This window comes from Lucilia sericata, unplaced genomic scaffold (genome assembly GCF_015586225.1).
Source record: "Lucilia sericata isolate MDLA Ls3-8-SP2 unplaced genomic scaffold, ASM1558622v1 Contig000472F_arrow, whole genome shotgun sequence".
Classification (NCBI taxonomy): Eukaryota; Metazoa; Arthropoda; class Insecta; order Diptera; family Calliphoridae; genus Lucilia; species Lucilia sericata.
Genome location: NW_023994487.1, coordinates 218,469 through 241,012, shown reverse-complemented (window position 1 = coordinate 241,012; position 22,544 = coordinate 218,469). Strand labels below are relative to the sequence as shown.

Below are 22,544 nucleotides of genomic sequence, written 5' to 3'. Positions count from 1 at the left end.
AACAGTAGGATGAGAAAATAATGAAAACTTAAATGGAATATTTAAAGTTTTATTTGATCTACGAAAAGTGTTCGATATTTAATTTTGAATTTAGAATGTAAATATATGGGATACTAATCATATCATTTATCAAAAGTTTATAGAACAAGTTCTTTATAGAAACTTGTTTTATAAACCATTGAAAAGTTACTATTTATAGTAAGGTCTGAAAATTTTGCAATATGGTACAAATATCGTAAAAAATTTCTAACCAAATAAATAGAGATTAATTAATAAAGCTTTTATACATTTTTATAAAATTTCTATAAATCTAAATATCTCCTGTTATAGCAAGTATTTAGCTGAAGAACTAACCAGAATGGCACAATAAGAGGGGATGGGAAAATTTACGACTTTGATGGTATTTTCCGTGCAAATTAGACAAGCCCAACCCAGGTGGCTTATTATTGAATATGATGGCTGAGCTCATAGATAAAACGCCAGGGTATCCCACATTAGTTTGAAGGTAATCCACCAAGTAGACATATCTTTATATAGAAAGCTGGTAACTTTTAAACATTTAAGTAAAATTTGAGTAAAGTTTAAGAGTTTTAATGGTCTCTACTAGGGTATAAACAGTTGAGGTTTAATGGTCTCTACCAAGGTGAAAACGGTTTAGTATTCTATGGTCTCCACCAATCAAACATAACCTCACTACGAGGTGATACTAACGCACACGGTTAATGCAAACAACACACAACTTTGAACGATTATATGAAGTAATACACCAGTGCGAGCGAGACGCGAATCTATCGAAAGCAAGGCAACAAACACAAGCCTGAACGCGCTTTAAAAAAATCGCCATGACGCGAGAGTTGCTTCTCAACTCAGACCGGAATTACGACTGCAACCCAGGTGGTTCAATATAATCAGCTGTCAGTTATATAGTGTATTTCCCTACTTACACCATTACGGGACACTGTGTCACTAGGTCTAATTTATTATCATTACTACAAATATGCATACCGGTTAAATGATAACTAGAGATTGAGATTATGGCCATTAAATAGTAAACTTTTTCAAGATTTAAAAATAAAATTTTATAAAAAATATAAACTTCTTATTTTAAACAAAATTCATAAATGCCTCCTAGTCTGGTACCAATTAACTTCCTTCCGTTATCTCCAGGAAATTATATCTAAATGTCCAATCAATTTTAAAATTATCAAATTCAGATAAAATTCATGTCCAATACGATTCACCGGGCCGTTATTTTAAAATGTTTTTCTTTTACCTACAACAAAAAGCAAATTAACTAGGCTACTAGTCGTATACTTAATATTTGTTTAAAAAATATTACGTATACCACCAGTAGCATACCTTTGTTTACAAATTTCACCCTTAAATTTTACTAAATTAAATAAATTTTTTGCAATTCTTTTTTAACTCGGTTTTGTATTTGTTTAATAAATTTGAGCTAGTCCTCACACATTTTATCATTGACTGTAGCCTCCTTTTTTAACAACTACATATTTAAATTTATTCCTTTTAATGGTGGCTAAAGGTGAACAGCGCTCCATAAGTAATAAAAAAACAAAAAACGAAAGAACTCTAACATTTGCCATTTACTATGGCAGTTTTAATGTTTAGTTAGTAAATACATGTTTAAAACTCTCTCACATGCATATAGACCCCATACAGATACTCATACTTATATACAAATGTATTGTATTTTGATAACTGTGATGAGTATATGTTAGTGTTTATTTTTAATGTATAAGAGTAAAAGTATGTGAGAGCTTGTATGCATTCAGGCTTTGCGGATGTATTTTAACTGTGATACTGTGACGACGACAAACATTTTCACTACTTTTAGTGTTAGAACAAAAAAGCAGCAACTTTATAGTTGTTGTAGTTGTATGAATATGCAGCAGTCAACACAATTTCAAGTTTGTATTGTAAACGGTTTTTTTGCCGTTTCATTTCTAGTTTTCTTTTAGGTATTTTTCTGTGTGTAAAAACCCAATAGCAGTAGCTGTAGTAGTGAAACCGAAATAAGTAAAAATCTAGAGTAGAAAAACAAAAACATTAAACTGAAAATGGCACACATATGCCACTCAGCCAGTGGCTGACTTGTGTATCTAACGCTAAACATTCTTTGTTTTATTTAGTTTTTTTTTTTTACCATTCATACATTCGTTTGTTCGTTTTTACTTTTTTTATTTTAGCAGTTTTGCTAAGATTTATTTTGTGTTATTATATGTGTGTGAGAGAGTATGTAGCTGATAGTGGTTTTGTATGGTGGTGGTGGTGGTGATGGTGTATATCCTTTTTTATTTATATACATATAGTTCTTAAGCACTTGCTTTAAAAAGCAGCTCTCACTTACCTAATGGAATTTTCTCGGTTAATGATGATGGTTGTGCCTCAGCCCCCATCAAGGCATTGTGATAGTAAAAGATGCCACTTGATGAGGATAATGTTGATGGTGCTGACGCTGATGATGATGACGTTGAGTAGAACGTTGATGGTTTTAATGGCATGAATGGTAGCCATGAGTTTGAAAGCGTTATCCATAGAAATGTGTAAAATCTTAATCCAAAAGGCATTTTGTTGCTGTTGTTACTTTTATAGTTGCTGTTGTTGTTACTATTATTATTTTTATTATTTTAGTTGTTGTTGTTGTTGCTGCTGTTGTGGTATGTGGCAAGGCAACAAACCGCCACCACGCTGTTTTATTTGTTTTTTTATATATTTAAAATCTTATACGTTGCACGTTTTCCACACTTTGTTAAATAAACGTTGACAAGTGTTTTAATAGAACTAACACTTATTTGCATTTGCTTTTATGTCTCAAAAAAAATTGTTAATAATTTAAGTATAAAAACACCATAAACCATAAAAACCAATTGAATAATAACTTAAATTAAACTAGTTTGTTTATTACGATAACGTTTACTTTTATTTAAAAGGGTTAATAACACTATTTCATAATAATTTTGTTGCGTTTGTTAATTATTTAATATTAAATTAATTAAATTGGCAGTGTTGTTTTTGTTTCTTAATTATTAAAAAAACTTAGTTTTTTTACGTTTGTTATAGTCTGCATTTTATTGTTAATTATATTTATAATTGCCTGTTCCATTTTTAAATAATTAATAACAATTTGTTTTTGTTTAGATGTTTAAAATAAATATTTAAAAACTGTTTTTTACTGTTTTTGTATTTACACTGACTTTATGTTTCTGAAAAAAATATATAAACAAATATTTAATTTTTTTAAATTTAATAATTGTGTGCAAAATATTAGCTTTAATTTTAGTCATAAAAAATGTCCGTTATTTATGAGTTTATAGTTTTAAAATAAATCTTATCTTTTCAAAATTAATCGGAAAAATATTGAAAAATTCTTTCCAATAACTTAATTTTAATATTAATAAATTTAGACTTTTTTCGCATTTAGTTATTGCAATTAGTTATTTTATTACTTATTCCTCTCTATACTACTAAATGTAAATGCAAATGTAAAGAATATTATATTTTTTTCTTATACCTTCTTTAGTTACTACTTCAATCTAAAAAGACACATCAGTATCTCTAAGATACTTGTGCACACATGAGTATGCTAAAGGAAGTACACTTAAATCTGTTACATATTTAAGTGCGGCATTAAAACTTTGTATTATTTTAACATCAATTATTTGCCTTGTTGAACTGCACTTTTATGGGTGCAATAAATGCGTCTTGTATTCATATAAGAGTACTCCTTGACGTATGAGTATTATTAATATTAAGTTTCAAAAAAGATATTTCTTTCCATAATATTACGTTTATTTTAGTTATGTGTTTTAATAAATTTTTGTATATAAAGTTCTTAAGATAAATATAGACATAAAGAAATTGAAACTGTTTCAGCGGGATGGCTTTATGAAATGAAATCAAAATGTTTTCTAAATAAATCTCTTGGGAAATTTCGCATTGGTATGACAGAGGAATATTTAATTTCAAAGATAACAAGGAAGGACCCTTCAACGGGCATATTGTGAGCTTTTTAACCAGTGTCTCAGGTGGGAATCGAACCTATGATCTCCGGTCTACCACACTAGAACACTAACCACTAGTATTATTGACAGATAATTCATATAAAATTCGAATTTCTTCTTTTGAAATCGTATGTCCTTTAGACTTTAAGCCCTTTTTACAGACCAGAGCGCAAATGGTCGATTGTTCATTGTACATATTTTTAATTTTAAAAGTAGTTATCATTTTAGAAATTAAATTTAACAAGTAAGAGTGTTATATTCAGCCATGGCGAACCTTATATACCCAACATCAAATCATCCTTATTAATAAACTTTGATATTATCGAAGCAATTTTCTCATTTATTTGATCTATTATGAATCATATGTCGATATTTATATGAACATCAGGGATATATTTGGACAAGGTCCTAAAATCACTTTCTAATGGGGACCTTATGGACCCATCCTTAATAAATTTGATAGAAATTTAATGAGCGTTAAGGTCTATTTTACAAAGAAATTTAAGTTCCTATAAAACATGTTTGTGTCGAATTTCACCGCTATAGATGCTTCTCTTTGCCAGTTATGAGCGATAAAGTCATTTTCTGAAGGGGGCCTTATATGGGAGCTTGGCGAAATAGTAGACCGATATTGCCCATTTTCAATACCAAACAAACTACATTAACTAAAAGTATCTATGCAAAATTTCAGCTCACTAGCTGCTTCCATTTGGACTCTATCGTATTTCAACAGACAGACGGACAGACAGACAGACAGACAGACAGACAGACAGACAGACAGACAGACCGACATGGCTAGATCGTCTTAGAATCTAATACGGATCCATAATATATATGGGTCTGAGACGAATATTTCAATGTGTTACAAACGGAATGACAAAAACAATATACCGCCATCTTTTTTGATGGTGAGTATAAAAAGATTTTTAATAACCAATCGACAAAAAAACTATGAAATAAAAATTCGAAGTTGAAAATTGAATGAATTGGCCGCAGAAGAGCCTAAAAATTATATTAAATAATTTTCTTATGATTTCTCATTATTTAAAGATTATTATTATTTAAAAAATTTCCAAAATTTTTTAAGAATCCTCTTAATTTAGAGATTATTTTGGCAGCATCAAATTCAGTTTCAAATTTGGAACAATTCTATCAAACTAGCAGCAAGATAATAAAAGGTTACTTTACTAATACATATACAATTTTCGATTATTTTTAATTGCAACAATATATTTAACACTTCATTTAAATATTTAATTGGTTTTAGACCCTTAACCCATGCAAAATAAAAGTATTTTATACGGTTATCTTAACAATTAACAATAGAAACAACTTCCTTTACCCTAAAATTTTAACGAATTGTTCATAGGTATGCCCTTATCCTTAATCCTTTTATAAATATACATACTACATATGTATGTATAAGTAAAACTGTAGTGTTTTGAAAAAAATGAAAAGAAAATAAATTCAACAGACTCATATTAATACAGGCCTATATTCATAGCAGACTAAATGAATTCAGTCTGACAGAGTGGGTCGTTTATTTTCTCGTTTAGTTGCTGCTGCTGTTGTTGTTGTTTGTCTTGTGTTCCATATTTTTTTACATATTTCCTGTTGTTGCTTTTGTTTTTTAATTTTATTATCAAATACCGTATATGCATGTATGTATGTTAAGGCTTTTTTGTAGTTGTTGTTTTTGTAAATGTAAATATAAACAGTAGAAACACACGCACGTGTCAGTTGCACCTGATTTTTACACACAGACACACAGATTTACATTGATTTAAACTCAACTAACGAGTGTATAAAAACAGTAACAACAAAAACAATAGTAACAAATAATAACATTAGCAACAATACTAACAACAGCAGCAGCAACAGAAACAGTAGCAACGGCGGCACATTGTTGTAAAAATGGTATTTATTTCATGTTTTCAATTATAACGAACAACACGTTAAAGCGAAGAGACAAAATCGTAAAAAAGGGGAAAAAATTAAAATGTGTCACGTTAGTGAATTGAATGTGAATGTAATGGGTTTGTTTTTATGTCTGCAGGTGAATATGTATGCATATGTATGTATGAGTGTGTTTAAGTATGTATGTCTATAGTGATAGTCAGTGAACTGTAAAACAAGTATGTAAATGTATGGGGAATATTCTGCTTGTATTTTTAGCTGGATATATGTATGTGTATTTATATAAACATGTGAGCATATAAATAGGTGTATTGGTTTAGTTGTTTATAGTAATTATGAAACATTTCTATTATTGTTAAATGTTTATATAAAATACAGTGTCATGGTGTTCATAGACGTTATGACACTTCCATAAGTTACGAGAAATTCTATCCGGGATAAGAGTGGACATTATGACACGCCACCTAAGTTATACGTACAACTAGTTATAGAAGTTAGTATTTTTATACAATATTTTCATTGTTTCAGAGTTTTGCTGTTAAAAATTGCAATACACGTTATTTGTTATAATTATGTTTTAGAGAGCAAATATAACCAATTAATAACCATTATTAAGATAATGAACCTATTAGTTGTTTTAGATTACTCTAAACTAGAAGCAGCACATACCTAATTTTCTGGCCTAAAGTATAAACCTATAGTATAGAATACTTATATACACCTTTATTGAAATCCTGGCATTTATACACACATACTCATACACTACAGACAACTGATATGATAATGATGAAAGCAAAGTATTTTTCTGGGTCGTCAATTTTAATGTTCAAAGCTCAGATTATATTATTTGTATTATACTTATTGTTTCTATTATTGTTATTTACATTGATAATTAAATTGTTTAGAGATTTGTTTAAACAACTATTGAATATACATATAAAGCTAGTTGAAAAAAATTCTATTTGTTAAAGCAATGGTAAATGAAATACTTGTGTCTATTTTTTTATTTTGACTTTTTACTTTGTTCATAATTGTTATATTGTTATTGAAACAATTTAAACTGGTATTTGACAACTTCTATTAACATCATATAATAGATCACTGCTTTAAATGTTCATACTAGCTTTTAGAAAATTCCTATACAAAATCTACATACCTATCTAAATATATAATATAGTGATAGCCGCCTATTACTGGAATAATAAATTTAAATTATAGAACTTTAAATTTTAAATTATAGATTTTTTTCTAATATACTATAGTTAATTTATTTGTTTATTTTTAATAATTTACACTTTGTTTATTTTTAGTCGATTTAGCAAATTATTAAATATTTTTGTTTATTTTTAATTAAAGTGTTTGTTTTTCTTTTATTTTTTTCATAATAATGTTCATTTTATTTATATTATTTTAAATTAGTTTAACTTGAGTTTGTTATTTTAAAAGCAATAATAGGGTTTTGATTAAAAATGTTAAAATAACGTATGCTGTTGTTGTTTTTTTTTTATATGGCCTTTTTATTAAAAAAACATTTCTATGTTTTGTAGTTGGAGTTAAAAAAATGGGAGTCTAGTAAAACTATTATGAAATGAAACTTTGAAGCTTAAATTTAAAACTTAAAAAAACACTTGTATTACTTCAATTGGTTCCAGGGAGATGTTTTGCTACCACTACTCTTTAGATGTATGTATTAGAATCATAAGAATAGTTCATATACATATATAACGGTTTTTCTGTGTTGGATATACAAGTGTTGTCAAATTTAGAATTGTTCTTCAAAAGATCTAATAATTTATAATTTTTTTGGAAAACTTAAAATATAATGAAATTTGTGTGCTCTTGTTATGAAAATTGGTCAAAATCCGTAAAATCGGGGTATAAGTAATATGATCTGTCAAAATAAAATATAACGTCAACGTAAAGTTTTACCGACAAAGATTAATTAGTTTTCGCTGAATTTAAAGCCGTTAAAGTAATATCCAGATCATGAAAATTCTTAAACTATTTTAGAAACTTCTTTCCAAAATATTTAAAACTGTTAAACTATTAAGTCATAATAAAAATATAATTTCATTGTTTTCCCTTATGTAGTTGATTTTGAAAATCTAAAACTATATAAATATTTTAGACCATTTTGAGCCTCACTGTTTTAAGTTTTAATCATCATAACTGGAAAGGTTAAAAGTTCAAGTTTCTAACCAGCTCTAAGTAAAACGCATAGTAATAGCCTGAACTCATATTAGTTTGGACTTAAGACCTTTTAGAACTGAATTAAAAATTTGTATTTCAGTGTTTAAATCCTACATTACTACTGTAGAAAGAGGGTATTAAGCATAATGGTCCCACCTTCCACTGCCTTCTAAGTTGATTAAGCCATGTCCCTCCATCCGTCTGGGGGACGGTTCATGTAAAACTTATGGTCACAATTTTTAAGATAATTTGAATAAATTTAGCTTATATGTACATAATTATGCTAAATTGTATATTTACAAAAGTCAGCATAACTATAATTTATTTAACCCTTTATAGTTTCGTTTCAGACTTAATTTCACTCTAGTCTGGCTATACTTTTTTAATTGTTTTGTAGTTAAAATTGTTAAGACTCTGACTAGTTAAAAATTATGACTGACATACCGCATGGAAAAATTTATGTGTCAGGAAACTGTGGACCATCTGTATTAACTCTGTGTGCTCTATTTTTCATAATCAGCTCTTATGCCCCAGTAAAAGGACCTTAAAGTTTAAAGGACATATGTTTAATTGAGTCACATAAATAATATAGTTAGAATTCCCAGCTTTCATTTGATACCAATGTTAGCATTATACAACACATATAACATTTGAAATTGTAAGTCCTTTAAATTTTGAAGTCCTTTTATAAGGAAATAAGAGCTGATTATAATAATCAGAGTATACAGGACTCTAGCTTCAGATGCATATCAACTTTTCTATGTGTGAAAAGGGTGTTATTTACAAAACTTAAGTACCTGTATATCAGACTGTCCCAAGGAACTATCTTTTTCAGAATCTTATGTAGGAATATCCCTCAATCGATTTTTTTTTGAAAGGAACATCAGTTCCCTACCAGTGACTGAAAATTTTGATCTCAGTACAGTATGTTAAACAATTAGTTTTAGTGGGTTTAAGAGGCATATTATTTTCGCTTTATATCGAAATATGACTCAAAATTGTCGACATTTTTAAGTTATACAGAAAAATATTAAACCAATTAAGAAAGTAGGGTCGAGCGTGGCCATATGATACCCTACACCAGTTATGAATTTTAAATATGATTTATTTTTCATAATAAAGCATTCCTTTTCAATATTACCTTTTACCGATACATTTAAACAATTTATGAATGAAAAACTAATTTTCTGAAAGAGGCTTTATACGGGGGCTAGAGGGAAATATGGACCAAGCCCCATCAAATTTTGTGAATATTTTTATATTTATATAATATTTATTTGTGCTGAATTTCATTGCGATATTTGTGTTTATAAGTTAAATGAGTCAAATGAGGCCCGATCCTTATGAAATTTGGCAAGGCCATGAAGGCTGGTATAAAACTTAGTTGTGCCGCTTTTTATCGATATACAGGTATATTTAACATAATTATGAGCCCCTTTTCGGGGGGTTCTGTTGTATGGGGGCTAGGTGAAATAATGGACCGATTTTAACCATTCAATAGGCTTCATCCTTGGGTCAAAAAAGCGTGTGTGCCAAATTTCATTCAATTATCTTGAAAATTGCGACATGTACTTTGCGCGCAAGGTTTACATGGACAGCCAGCCAGACGGACGGATGGACATAGCTAAATCGAATAAAACGATTCTAAGCCGATTGGTATTCTTTAAGGTGGGTATAGGACGAATATTATTGTATGTTAAAAACATCAGCACAAACCCAATATATCCTCCCCACTAAACTGGTGTAGGATATAAAAATATTTTGTACTGAGATCACGATTTTCAATCGCTGAGGCCCCTTGAAAAAATATTTTTCTCGTAAATAGTACATTAATATGCAACGTTTGATAGGTATTCTTACAAAAGTGGTCCTTCATGAAATTTGTAATATTTTGAAATAATTCGTAATGGATAAAATTTTCAATATTCCCCTTAAAATCGTTGCTCAATTCCTGAGATATCTGCTGTTTACATAGTTATATTAAAGTAATTATCTTTGTAATCGTTTTGGAACTAGTTAATTTGGAACAAATACAAATAATTACTCAATATTACGATTTTTTTTTTAATAATAGTGGTTTTCAGAAAATTTTGTATAATTATGGTAATTATTTTATATCAGCATTTAAGGCAATTTACTTTATCTCAAAGGACATAGGATTTTATATATAGACTATAATATCCATATTGATTTTTTGAAAACAAAATGAGATATAATTTTTTAAGGTGAAATATTTTTGAATAATTTTTTTTATTTAATTTACACAAAATTTTGTATTTAAAACCCCTCCATACAAACAACGTTTATGTTGAACTATTATTATACATATATTGCAATTATATAAATTATTTAATTTAGTTGTTCTGACAGCAATTTCAGCAACATTAAATAATTTACAATGTAATAAATTTAATTGTTTATTATTATATGTGTTTTATGCAGGGATTACATAAACTTTAAATGTTGGTAAATAATTCGAGACAAAAAAATATATAAACGAAAAACAACGAATTTACAACAAACTCTAATAGTTATTAAAATTAATTAGGTATTAGAATATTAATAAGAGTTAGAAGATTAGTTTATAAATGCAAATTGTGTGTAAGTAGAATTAATTTAGAAAATCCATTACAACAGTGTTAACAATAACTACAACAAGAATAAAAATTTGTAAAATAAATGCGGCAGACAGCTATAATTAAACACATACTACTGCATAAACAAATTATGATGAAATAAATTTCTTGTTGAAGACATCAGACAGGCGGAGGCGTATGAGTATTATTTAAGCATGAAGAAATAACGTATACGTTGTGGAGTATTTTAACATTCTAATTTCGTTGGAATATTACTTGTTAAATATTTGTTGTTAAAGTAATTATTAGGTAAAACATCTAAAGCATTTGTTTTCTTACGAAAAATAAACCAAAATTGTAGTTAAAACTTAAAAACTTTTCTAGAATTTTGCAAATTAAATAAATGTTTAGACCCTCTCCCTCTTAAACATTTCCCGTAGATCTAGTTTTTTTTGTTGATGTTCTATTCTAATTAAACCATAATTTGAGGGCATTTATTTTCCGTCTTTTTTTTTTGGTTCTTACAAATATTTGTTAACGCTTTTTTCTATATTTTTTTTTCTTTCTTATTCAACCTCATGGTCTCGTTAAAGTCTTTAGAAAAAAACACGAGAAAAAAAAAAAAAAACTAAAGTATTCTTATCTTTTTGTCTGTTTGGTTTGTGTGAGTTTTTCTTTTCGTTACGTTGTATGACCTTTATGCTTCATTAACACTTAATTTTGTTACTTTTTTTCTTGAGAAATATTGTTTGTTTTCATGGCAAGATTTTGTTTAAATGGCAAAGATGACAGGACTTGGAAATAAATGTAAAAATTAAAAAAAAAAAAACGAGGGAGAAAACTGACAAGATAAATGAAAAAAGTTTTTTTTTTTTTGAACTATTAAAAAGTGTGTGTATTCCAACACAAAATTCTACGCAAAAAATATATATTTTTTATTTCTCTAACTACACATGACTACTGATATTGCTTTTAATATCTGATTTTACCCCAAAACCCCTACAATTGCTGTAAATCTTAAGGATCTACTCGTGTAATACTATAATTTGCTTGCTATGGTTATGTTTGTATAACTGTCTTTAAGTAAAAGTGTATATTTTTGTTCTAAAATTCTGTTTTTGTTGTTTATTGGTGGTAATGCTTCGCTGACCAAGCGTTGATAAAAATTTACGTTGACAAGCGCTAATGTCTTTGTTTTTGGGTTCTTTTTTCCTTTTCCTTACTCTAACTACTTCTACTTTTTATATACAATAATGAGAAAAAAACTCAAGTAAAAGTTTTTCGTTTATTTTGTGGAGTAGACTTGAAACCAGAAAAGTTTATGATTCCTTTGTAAATTGGGCATGTTTTTTGCTTTTTCTTTTCAGTTTCTACTAGGTAGTGTATTATATCTACTTATGTTATAACTAATTTCTGTTTGTTTGTGTTTTCTATGAGTAATTTTAAATTTTATAACTTTACGCTAATATAAGTATTATGGTTTCCTTTTTTTCCCTAAACATAAATTTAAAATTTTCTTTTAAAGAAAATTAGTAAAAAGCAAATAAAAAATATATATGCATGTAAAGGAAATTTTTATTTAGATATTATCTGGAAATTTAGCACCTCCATTTCAAATGTCATCGTAGCAGAAGCCATAAAATTCTATTTGTTTTAAAAACAGTAGTGTTAAAATAAATAGAAATTTTTATTTTAAAATCTTTTAAATAAAATTTAAGTTTTTTTTTTTACTCTTAATTATATATTTCCAATTAACAGCATGTTTGCAAATATTTGTGGTTTTGTTTGTGAAAACATAGTAAATTATGTGGAGAAGTCACTTAATTGAAGGACAGCAAATATTTGAGTATATATAATTAAGTGGAAATGTTCATATGTGAGTTTCAGGAAATATAGAGCTATTTGTTTAACTAAAATATTTGAAAAATTTAAACACACCTACACGTACTTACACCTGAAGCTTTTATTGTATTGCGTTATTAATTATAATAAAAAAAACTCTTACTACTAGCTGCATTCTGATGCAGACGCATGAGTATTATTTTTGTCTGTGTGTAATAAAAATAACGTATACGTTTAGGCGTTCCTTTGTCTGCTATTCATAAACAATTATGTATTAAAGTTGTTAATGTTTTTGAGATATATTTTCAAGTATTTACATGAAAATAAGTTGAACCATAGGCTTTAGCTTAATAAATGTAAAATTCTGAAAATTGATTCATAAAAAAAAATTGTCAACAAATACTAAAATACTAGAGTTCGCCCAGCGGTCGAAATTCGACCAGAACCTATGCTGGAAAAAATGAATAAATATGCTAAAATAAAACACTTTTTTGTAGTTCAAATCTGCGGTAAAAAATTGACTTTATTGATATTATCAAAGTGTATAATTTGCTTTGATTAATGTTTTCTTTTAGAAAATGTGATGGGTTTTTGGTAAAAGTCCCATCAGAAGTTCAAATCCTCAATTGTCAAAATTAGTTATACAACTTGTTTTACAAAAGTATTTCAACTATTTTAAAAATAATAAATAACGAACATTTCTTCTATCAACTTATTATCCCCTACATATTTACGCTACGTTCACAATGATGGAGTACTCTACTGTACACACCAAGATATGTTAGCTGTTCAAAATACAGAGTGGAAATGTTCTAAATAATTTGTCAAAACAATAAAAATATATAAAATAAATAATGTCTTATCTTATTATAAATAAATTTTATTTGGATGTCATTAGTAGTCCTTCCATCAAGTATATGCTGTATAAATTCTCCCTTATAACACTCGACAAAGACTTCAGCAGACCTACATTTATTAAATAAACGATAAATTGCTAAGTACGGTTAAACACTCTTCATCCCAAAAGACATTATTTATATTTAGCAGTTTTATCTATTTTTATATAGCATATAACCATCACCTATTTAACTTACAGTTTTCACTTTACACTACTATTTCCTAATTGGTTAGAATAACCCAAAAAAGAAGAATATCAACAAATCCTCGCTGTGCTAAACCTGCATATAAGCGATATACCTATCCATTTATTGTGGTGTATCATGTACCGGCATGACGAACTAAACTTTACTTAAATATATTTTATACAGGCTTTTTTATTACTTACTGACACTGAATCAATTCGTTAATCCATCCTTTAAATCTTCCAAATCAATCAAAACTAATAATTATGTATCAATACATAACTTTTGACATTCTTATAGTTTTCCGATCTTTGTCTTTAAAATATTCTACGGTCGTTAAAAAGTTAGGGAATTGAAAATTCGTTAATGTAACCGATATTTGTCATTACTTTACGATATCAATACTTAAAATTAAAGGAATTACTGAATTCCGGTACTGATGCCCTACCAATATTTTTTCCAGGTCAAACACCAATATCAGTACATTTTTTGGCATATCTTGAGGTGTCCCCAAGCATTATTTACACATGTTTTTATATTCCCAGTTCGTTATTTCCTCAGGAAAGTCCTTCAATTTAATTATTTTGAAAAGTTTAAATAACGAAAAACCTTCAATCGAAAACTCTAAATATAAAACTGAAGTCCTACTTCTTATAAAAATATACGATTTGGTAGCAATCGTAACGATGTTATAACAAAATAGATCATTATCTCATTCACAATTTAGCACTTTACACAAAAATATAAAACAATAAAATCCTATTTTCGCATTGCCTGAGCCTGTTTTGCAAAAATCGTATTAAAAACAACAAAAACAAATATCATGCAAAATACAAAAAGAAAACAGTAACAGAGAAGTTAAACGTTTCTGCACTCTCCTCTCTTTTTTTTCAAAAAGCCGTGTTGTTTACTTTTTTGTTTTGTTTCATGCTTTGTTTGTTTTTAATTTCAAGAATACGTACGTGTGACTATTGTTTCTATGTATTAGTAACAACTTTAAACGCTTATAGCTGCTAAAATTCTGAACCGATCTCATTAATATATATATTGTGCACATCTGTGAACAAATACCTCTAAAATGATATATTTTTTGCCAAGATCAGATGTATACGGTAAGAGTAAAAGGGGTCACAAAAAATCGTCTTGCCTATTAATTATATAGATATGAAAATTCACAAATTGTTTTTGGTTTAAAAGTCTGAAATATTTTTAAAATTTTTAATAACACATCAAAGCATTATATTAAGAAATTATATTAATTTTAAACAAATTCAAATACAAAATTTAAACATCTTTTAAGACTTTTTGATCTTTCTTTAAGAGTTATAATTCTGTGTCAATAAAAAGCTAGAACATTTCTAAGAATCTTTATACTTAACTTAATATTATATTTGATGTTTTATTATAATCACACCAAAACTTAATTCAGCATGAGATTGAAAATATGAACCAATTTATCTCATTTTTATCTCATTTCGTGAGATAAAGTGTGGACAAATGCTTAAAGATTTTTATATTTGAAGGATCCCTAGTTACTACTAGTTACTTATCGTACATTGGACTCCTCTCCGTATTGATTTATGTATGAGGTGATTTAGCAGTTACCTTGTTTTTGAACAGTGACCTTGATTTTGAAAGTTTATTCCAACAAAAATCTAATAATTTTAATCGTTGTTATCTTAAAAATTAATTGACCAATTAAATTGAAATTTTGGAATTTATTAAGCTATTCTAATTTAAATTCGATAAATATATTTTTATTTGTTGGTTTAGTTTTGGAAGAAATGACTTCAGAGCTTAGTCAAAGAAAACTTATTTTGTAGAAATATAAAAAAAAATAAAGTGTTTCTATACGTTTAAAGCTATATAGGTAAAGGTATATATAAACTATACCTTTATCATATTCTATGATAGGAAAAATTATTACAAATATTAAGTAGCATTTGTCCAGATTATTGTAAATAGAAAATTTAGACCAAATTTCTAATTAGCTATCTGGTTAAGACAGCAATTTGATCTTGTACGGTAAACTCAAAAACTGTTTTTACAAGTTGTAAAATAAATGATGAAATTTTGGAGAAGAATGTCTCGGATGTTACCGATGATTTTACACTACAAATTTGTTAGTTTGATCAGACCTAGCCGGTTGCTATTAAGCAAGAGACACAATTAAACGATCTTTAAAATTTAATGAATCCTTCAAATTGACCATTATTATGTCTAATAGAAGATGTTGATCAATTATGAGAGAATTTTTAAAGAAAATGTGAATGACAGTGTCAACTTTTGAATATCAGACCTAAGCAAAATTTGGCAGCAACAAAAATTTCGTGCAAAATCCATTTTTTTTGATTAAGCTATGAAGCCAAAAAATCTATTTATGACAACAAAATTGGAAGATAATAGGCTATTCAGACCCAAAATTTTAATTGGTCTCTTAGTTTGGAAGATATCACCCTGTAACAATTTTGAAAAAATCTTTCACACATAGAGCAATTCTGCGTACTCCGGTTTTTATAACAAGTCTTATGTCCTTATAAAGGACTTCAAAGTTGAGAGGACTTACAATTTCAAACGGATATTTTAATTGTTTATATGTGTTATATGATGCTAATATTGGTATCAAATGAAAGCTGAGAATCTGTAAATTCTATCTATATTATTATATATAGATATATATTGAGACCTTTTTTTATAAAATAAAAAAAGGTCTCAATTTTGAAACTAAAATTTTTAACTATTTTTTGTGGCAAATTTTCTATAAGCTTCCATTTCCTTTTCAATCCTGATGAATTGAAATAAATAATATTATTATGAAGCAGATATTCTCAGCTTTATTTGATATCAATACCAAAGTGTTTATATAAATTTGAAATTCCATCTTTTGAAATTCTACACAGAGGGAAAAAGAAATATACACGCCTGGTACCAAATTGACATCAAACTGTTTATAATTGTTCAATGCCATCCATTGTCAAAGTATATACAGACGTACGACAACACTATGTAATGTTGACAACATTGCAACAATTCGTTGTCGAAATCTAAATTTTATACACATACGTTTTCTAAATGTTAACAAACGTGATAAACTCACTATTGGCAACGCATTGTTTATCAATAGTGAGCTTACCACGTTTGTAGTAACGAATTGTTGCAATGTTGACAACGCAACGTGTTGTCGTACGTATGTATATACTTTGACAACGCATGTTATTGAAAAATTATAAACTCTTTGGTGTCAATTTGGTACCAGGCGTGTACATATATTTCCTTTTCCCTCTGTGTATGTACTTTAAACATTAAGGTCCTTTTACAGAGCCATAACAGCTGATATGAAAAACTGAGTACACATAGTTAATGGTCCACAGTTTTCTGTACACGGTCAATTTTGGTGGGTTAAACATTCTACATATAGAAGAAAACTATAAGTACGTTAACCTAATGAAAATTGGGTTGTTAAGTAGAATTTAAATCTAATTTTTTTAAAAACAACTTATTTACTTACTTACTTAGTACAAGTACTGCACTTAACTTGTTTAAAAAAGCCTATTATCAACTTAATTTTTTTTTTTTTAGGAAAGAGTGCAATCACTCAGTCTGTTTCTAGGAGATTTTGTAGACAGAAACAACTGCTAACAGAACTCGTTGTGGAATAGTGTTTACAAAAGCGTTATTCTACAATTTTTTTCTTAGAATTAGTTGCAAGTATAAGCATTTCAACTAAAATATAACATATTTTAACAAATTTATAACTCTCAGACCAAAGCACATTTTTTCGGTCTTAAGCTGAGTTGAATCTGGACTCATAAGTTATTCAACGAGATATGGTGTTCTTTAGTTTGAAAACGCTTGAAACAGTTATAAACGTTTATAAAGATGCTGATTTAATAGAAATTTGAGCCTAATCTTAATTTTGCTCATAATTATTTTTTCGTCTACAATCTGCCAGAAAACCTCTAAATATACTTTTTCAAAAGTGTTATACTGCTTCTTGTAATTGCGTTATACAAACTAAATAAATATAATAAGAAATACAAACAGTAGTTTATTTAAAAAATATAAAAATGGATATTACTGCTTTTGTTTCTATACCTCTATATAAAAGGTCTACTAAATTCTATCACCACCAACTGGTATGACTGGTATGCCAAATCATCCAATATAAGCTCTAAGCAAATAATTTTCATTCTTAACATTTTTAGTAAAAAATATTTCATAGATATTTTCTTACATTTCGGATAAAAACAGAAAATAAAAAAAAAAAATAAAAATTTGCCATATTTGTAATAATCTTTTGTTATATTATCATCCTTTATGAACAATATTACCATAGATACAAATACATAGAATAAAGTAAAAATACACAAAATAATCCTTAATTTTATGATAATTTCATATAATCTTTTACATAAAAAATTACAAAAACAAATCTATAAACACAAAATTTCACATATTCAATAGAAGTTTGTTCGGCATTTATTGTTGTTTTGTTCAAAAAGATGCAAAAAGTTTAAATTTTGTTTCAGGACACATATAAATGTTAAATATTTACAAAAACTAGACAAAAATGGAATTTTTATTAATATTTTCTTTTTAAACAAAATATTTTCATTTTCACTGCTATTATTTTGCACACAATTGTTACCTACTAACAAGCAGTATAAACATTTTTATTTAGAAAAAAAATACGTTTTCATGTTGTTTTTCTTTTTTTATGCATGCACTACTGTAAATAGCAACACGAGTAGCAAGATTATTTGTATAGAAATCAAGAAGAAGAAAACCGAAATTTTTTGGTTACAGGGAAAGAAATCCCTATAAATTTCTTTAGCATGGCAATTTTATGTAGAAAAACATTAAAATAAAATATAAAAAGGAAACAAAAAACCGAAACGGGAAAAGATGTAAAATTTGAATGGCTTGATGTTGTTATTTTGCGGATGAAATGAGTAATAGGGAAAGGAATATAACAACAAAATAACAACAACAACACCGATACTTAAAGCTGAAAATATACAAAGTGCAAAAAAAATAGGAAAAGAAAACATCAAGAATCTCTAATTGCTGTGAAGAAATGTTGGTGTGTAGATGTTAGATTTTATCTTCTTGTAATTGCGTTGTAAATTACAAGTGTAATGAAAACCAGAAATCCTTGATAGCGAAAGTGCTCTTATTTTTTTTATATTTCATTTTTATTATTTTATTTCAAAATAATTTGCTTTAAATGTTAGCTGTTTGTTTGTTTGTTTCTTTATTTTTGAATAAAGTTGTAATAGATTTTTTATGATATGTTGACAATATGAAGAGATTTAGGAAATTTGTTGCTTGAATTTACCATTTTATTACACTTTATATTTATTAATAACACTCTTTGTTTTGTTTAAAGAACATTTTATATATTTTATTTAATATTTTAAGATTTTTAAACAATTTTTCATTTTAAAACATACTTTATGCTGTATGTACCACATTTTCTTTTGTATTTTTAATTTGTTATTATTTTTTTTAATTAAAATACATTTCACTTTAAGCTACACAGCTGATACAGGACTTTTGGGTGCAGACTGAATAAACACAAACACACACACGCTCCTTTGGCTTACTGGAGATACATTTTAGCTTAAATTCACTTTAGAAAATAACATATACCCGTTTTCAAGTTTCAGTGTGTTTTAAATAATTCTGTATTTCATTCTTTTCTGAATTTTTTGTGTGTGAAAAAGCGACCGTTACATTACACGTTCTAATAAGTACTAAAAGTATTTTAGAATTATAACGTTGTTTAAACCCCAAAACAAGAGTTTTTTTTCTTGTTGTTATTATTATTGTTGTTATTGTGTATGTATGTTGATTAAAGCATCAACAGTATACCAAGCAACTCACACACAGCATCACATACAAAGATGCAGACACAGAACACACAGCTATTACACTTGATTGTATTGTGTCGTAAAAGCCGAAATATGCTCACAACACCACGAATGTCCTTTTTGTTGTAGCTGTCTCTACAAAAAACAGTCTCTTTTTGCTGGCTTAAAGCACATCGCATTAGCATCAACCTCAGCTAGTACAATAACGACAGCAAAAACAACAGTAACAGCAGCTGTAGCGTTAGCAGCAGCTGTTGTGTCATAATTTTCTCCCTGAACGGCAGAAGTAATAAATGTTGGCTTTTCATTCTCATCTAAATTCTTCTGTGTTCTAGTTACAGTTTACAACGCTGCTGAGCTGCATTTAAAGATTATTGTCCTCTAAGGCTCCTTTAAATTACAACAATTCGCTCTCATGTTTGCTCATTTAATGTTAGCAGCATGAAGTATACATTTTTAGTACTTGTCCTTTAGGATGCTGTTAAGGATGTTTCTTAAAATGAGTAAATATCCTCTTTAGTGGTGTTTTTTTTAACATACTAAATATTCTCTCTTTCTTACTCTCTGTGTTTGTATGTTTTGTACTAATTTCCTCTATTATTATAATAATTTCCCTTCGCTCTCTCATTGTCAATTTATCTCTATATTTTTGTCTCTTATCTCAGCTTGTTGTTGTTTCTGTTTTAGTTTTATTAAATTTATGCGTACGAACGAACCTGTATCTACATATCTCGCTACTCGTTTTTATGTGTATATTTCGTTGAGTTTGGTCATGTAAATGTTACTGACCTAGTAACCGTTTTCAAGTGTACTCATTATATTTATTCCAAAACATTTGCAGTGAGCCAGCTTTAACTTGCATTTCATTTTTGTTGTTGTTTACATTTTCGTACGTTCTTGATTCCTTTTTTGTTTCGCCTGCCACACAACACAAAGTTTTTCCCACATTTTGTGTTGCTTTCATTGTTTTTGACATGATAATATTTTGTTGTTTCTATCTTTCTGGTTTAAAAAAAGGTGTAGCTTTTTTGTTGTTGCTGCTTTTGCCGTTGTTGTAGCTCGTCTTCAGATGATAAATGTCAAATTTTTTAGTACACTTCGGTATTTGTTTTTGTAATTCTTAGTACTTAAAGTTTGACGTTAAATTATTTTATAATTAAACTAACTGACGTATAATATCAGGAGTAAATGTTAATAAAAGTTGCACATTCCACTGTTAGTCGTTGATAGCCATTAACCTGTGCATATGAAATTGTTTGCCACATACACAGTCAATTTATGCAGAAAAGGAGTAATATTTAATGTGTCGCTTGTGGAAATGTTCAGCAGACTGTTGTTTCATTTTAGAATTTGTATAAAAATATTATAAGTATGTATGCATTAATCAATCTACATATGTGCATCCCTGCAGTTCGACAAAGGGTCTATGCATTAATTTGTCTTTGTCTTTTGTGACGGATGCATTCTTTGTAAACAAGGGTGAAGATAATCGTCACTATAGCTCCCCTTGGGGGTGACGATTGAATTCCTCGTAGTGCAAGCACATGTTAAAATAGCTTGTCACTTGGGCAGTCGGTGGCTAGGGGTAACCCTAAGTGGTAGGTTAAATAGGTAGTTTGTGGCCGTCCGACCGAACTACTGGGATACTATTGTATGCATGTATATCTTGATTTCTTGTATTATTATCCAGCAGTTAGTCAAAGAGTCAATGAATGCATCCGAAAAAGACAGTGATTTCTACTAACGTGCAACCAGGTGATTTGCTCTAATTCATCTTTCGCCACGAATGTACTCTTAATGTCCCCTTTGTCTCGAATGCCACTTTAGTGTCCCCTTTGTAATCGAGAGAGTGGACTCTTAAAAAACAAACTTAAGCGTTTTGTCTGTCTCTTCGTAATCTATGTGGCGACGATTGACTTCCTCGTAGGACAAGCACATATTAAAATAGTAAGCCACTTGTGCAGTCGGTGGCTAAGGGTAGCCCGAAGTAGTAGGTTAAATAGGAAGTTCGGGACTGTCCCACCGAACTGCTGGGTAGTATAGTATTAATTATTTAACCATTACTATTGACCAGACTTAATTATTGAATTTATATAGATTTAGGTATTGTGTAGTTAGTTAGTAGTTAGTTAGTTAGTTAGTTAGTTAGTTACTTAGTTAGTTAGTTAGTAGTTAGTTAGTTAGTTAGTAGTTAGTTAGAGTTAGTTAGTTAGTTAGTTAGTTAGTTAGTTAGTTAGTTAGTTAGTTAGTTAGTTAGTTAGTTAGTTAGTAGTTAGTTAGTTAGTTAGTTTAGTTAGTTAGTAGTTAGTTAGTTAGTTAGTTAGTTAGTTAGTTAGTTAGTTAGTAGTTAGTTAGTTAGTTAGTTAGTTAGTTAGTTAGTAGTTAGTTAGTAGTTAGTTAGTTAGTTAGTAGTTAGTTAGTTAGTTAGTTAGTTAGTAGTTAGTTAGTTAGTTAGTTAGTTAGTAGTTAGTAGTTAGTTAGTTAGTTAGTTAGTTAGTTAGTTAGTTAGTTAGTTAGTTAGTTAGTTAGTTAGTTAGTTAGTTAGTTAGTTAGTTAGTTAGTAGTTAGTTAGTTAGTTAGTTAGTTAGTTAGTTAGTAGTTAGTTAGTTAGTTAGTTAGTTAGTTAGTTAGTTAGTTAGTTAGTAGTTAGTTAGTTAGTTAGTAGTAGTTAGTTTAGTTAGTTAGTTAGTTAGTTAGTTAGTAGTAGTTAGTTAGTTAGTTAGTTAGTAGTTAGTTAGTTAGTTAGTAGTTAGTTAGTTAGTTGTAGTTAGTTAGTTAGTAGTTAGTTAGTTAGTTAGTTAGTTAGTTAGTTAGTAGTTAGTTAGTTAGTTAGTTAGTAGTTAGTTAGTTAGTTAGTAGTTAGTTAGTTAGTTAGTTAGTTAGTTAGTTAGTAGTAGTTAGTTAGTAGTTAGTTAGTTAGTTAGTTAGTTAGTAGTAGTTAGTTAGTTAGTAGTTAGTTAGTTAGTTAGTAGTTAGTTAGTTAGTTAGTTAGTTAGTTAGTTAGTTAGTAGTTAGTTAGTAGTTAGTTAGTTAGTTAGTTAG

General features: G+C 28.2%; 1 protein-coding gene across 1 annotated transcript in view; it reads right to left on the bottom strand.

The window, feature by feature from the left end:
• The window catches only part of LOC119605300 (glutamate receptor 1-like), a gene marked incomplete at its 3' end in the record, with an annotated part of 73,983 nt that extends 71,213 nt beyond the window's left edge, over positions 1–2,770 (bottom strand). The window contains exon 1 of the mRNA XM_037958328.1: positions 2,369–2,770. Coding sequence (XP_037814256.1) covers positions 2,369–2,588 — 220 coding nt within the window. The remainder of the gene's footprint in view (positions 1–2,368) is intronic.
• Positions 2,771–22,544: the final 19,774 nt, after the last annotated feature.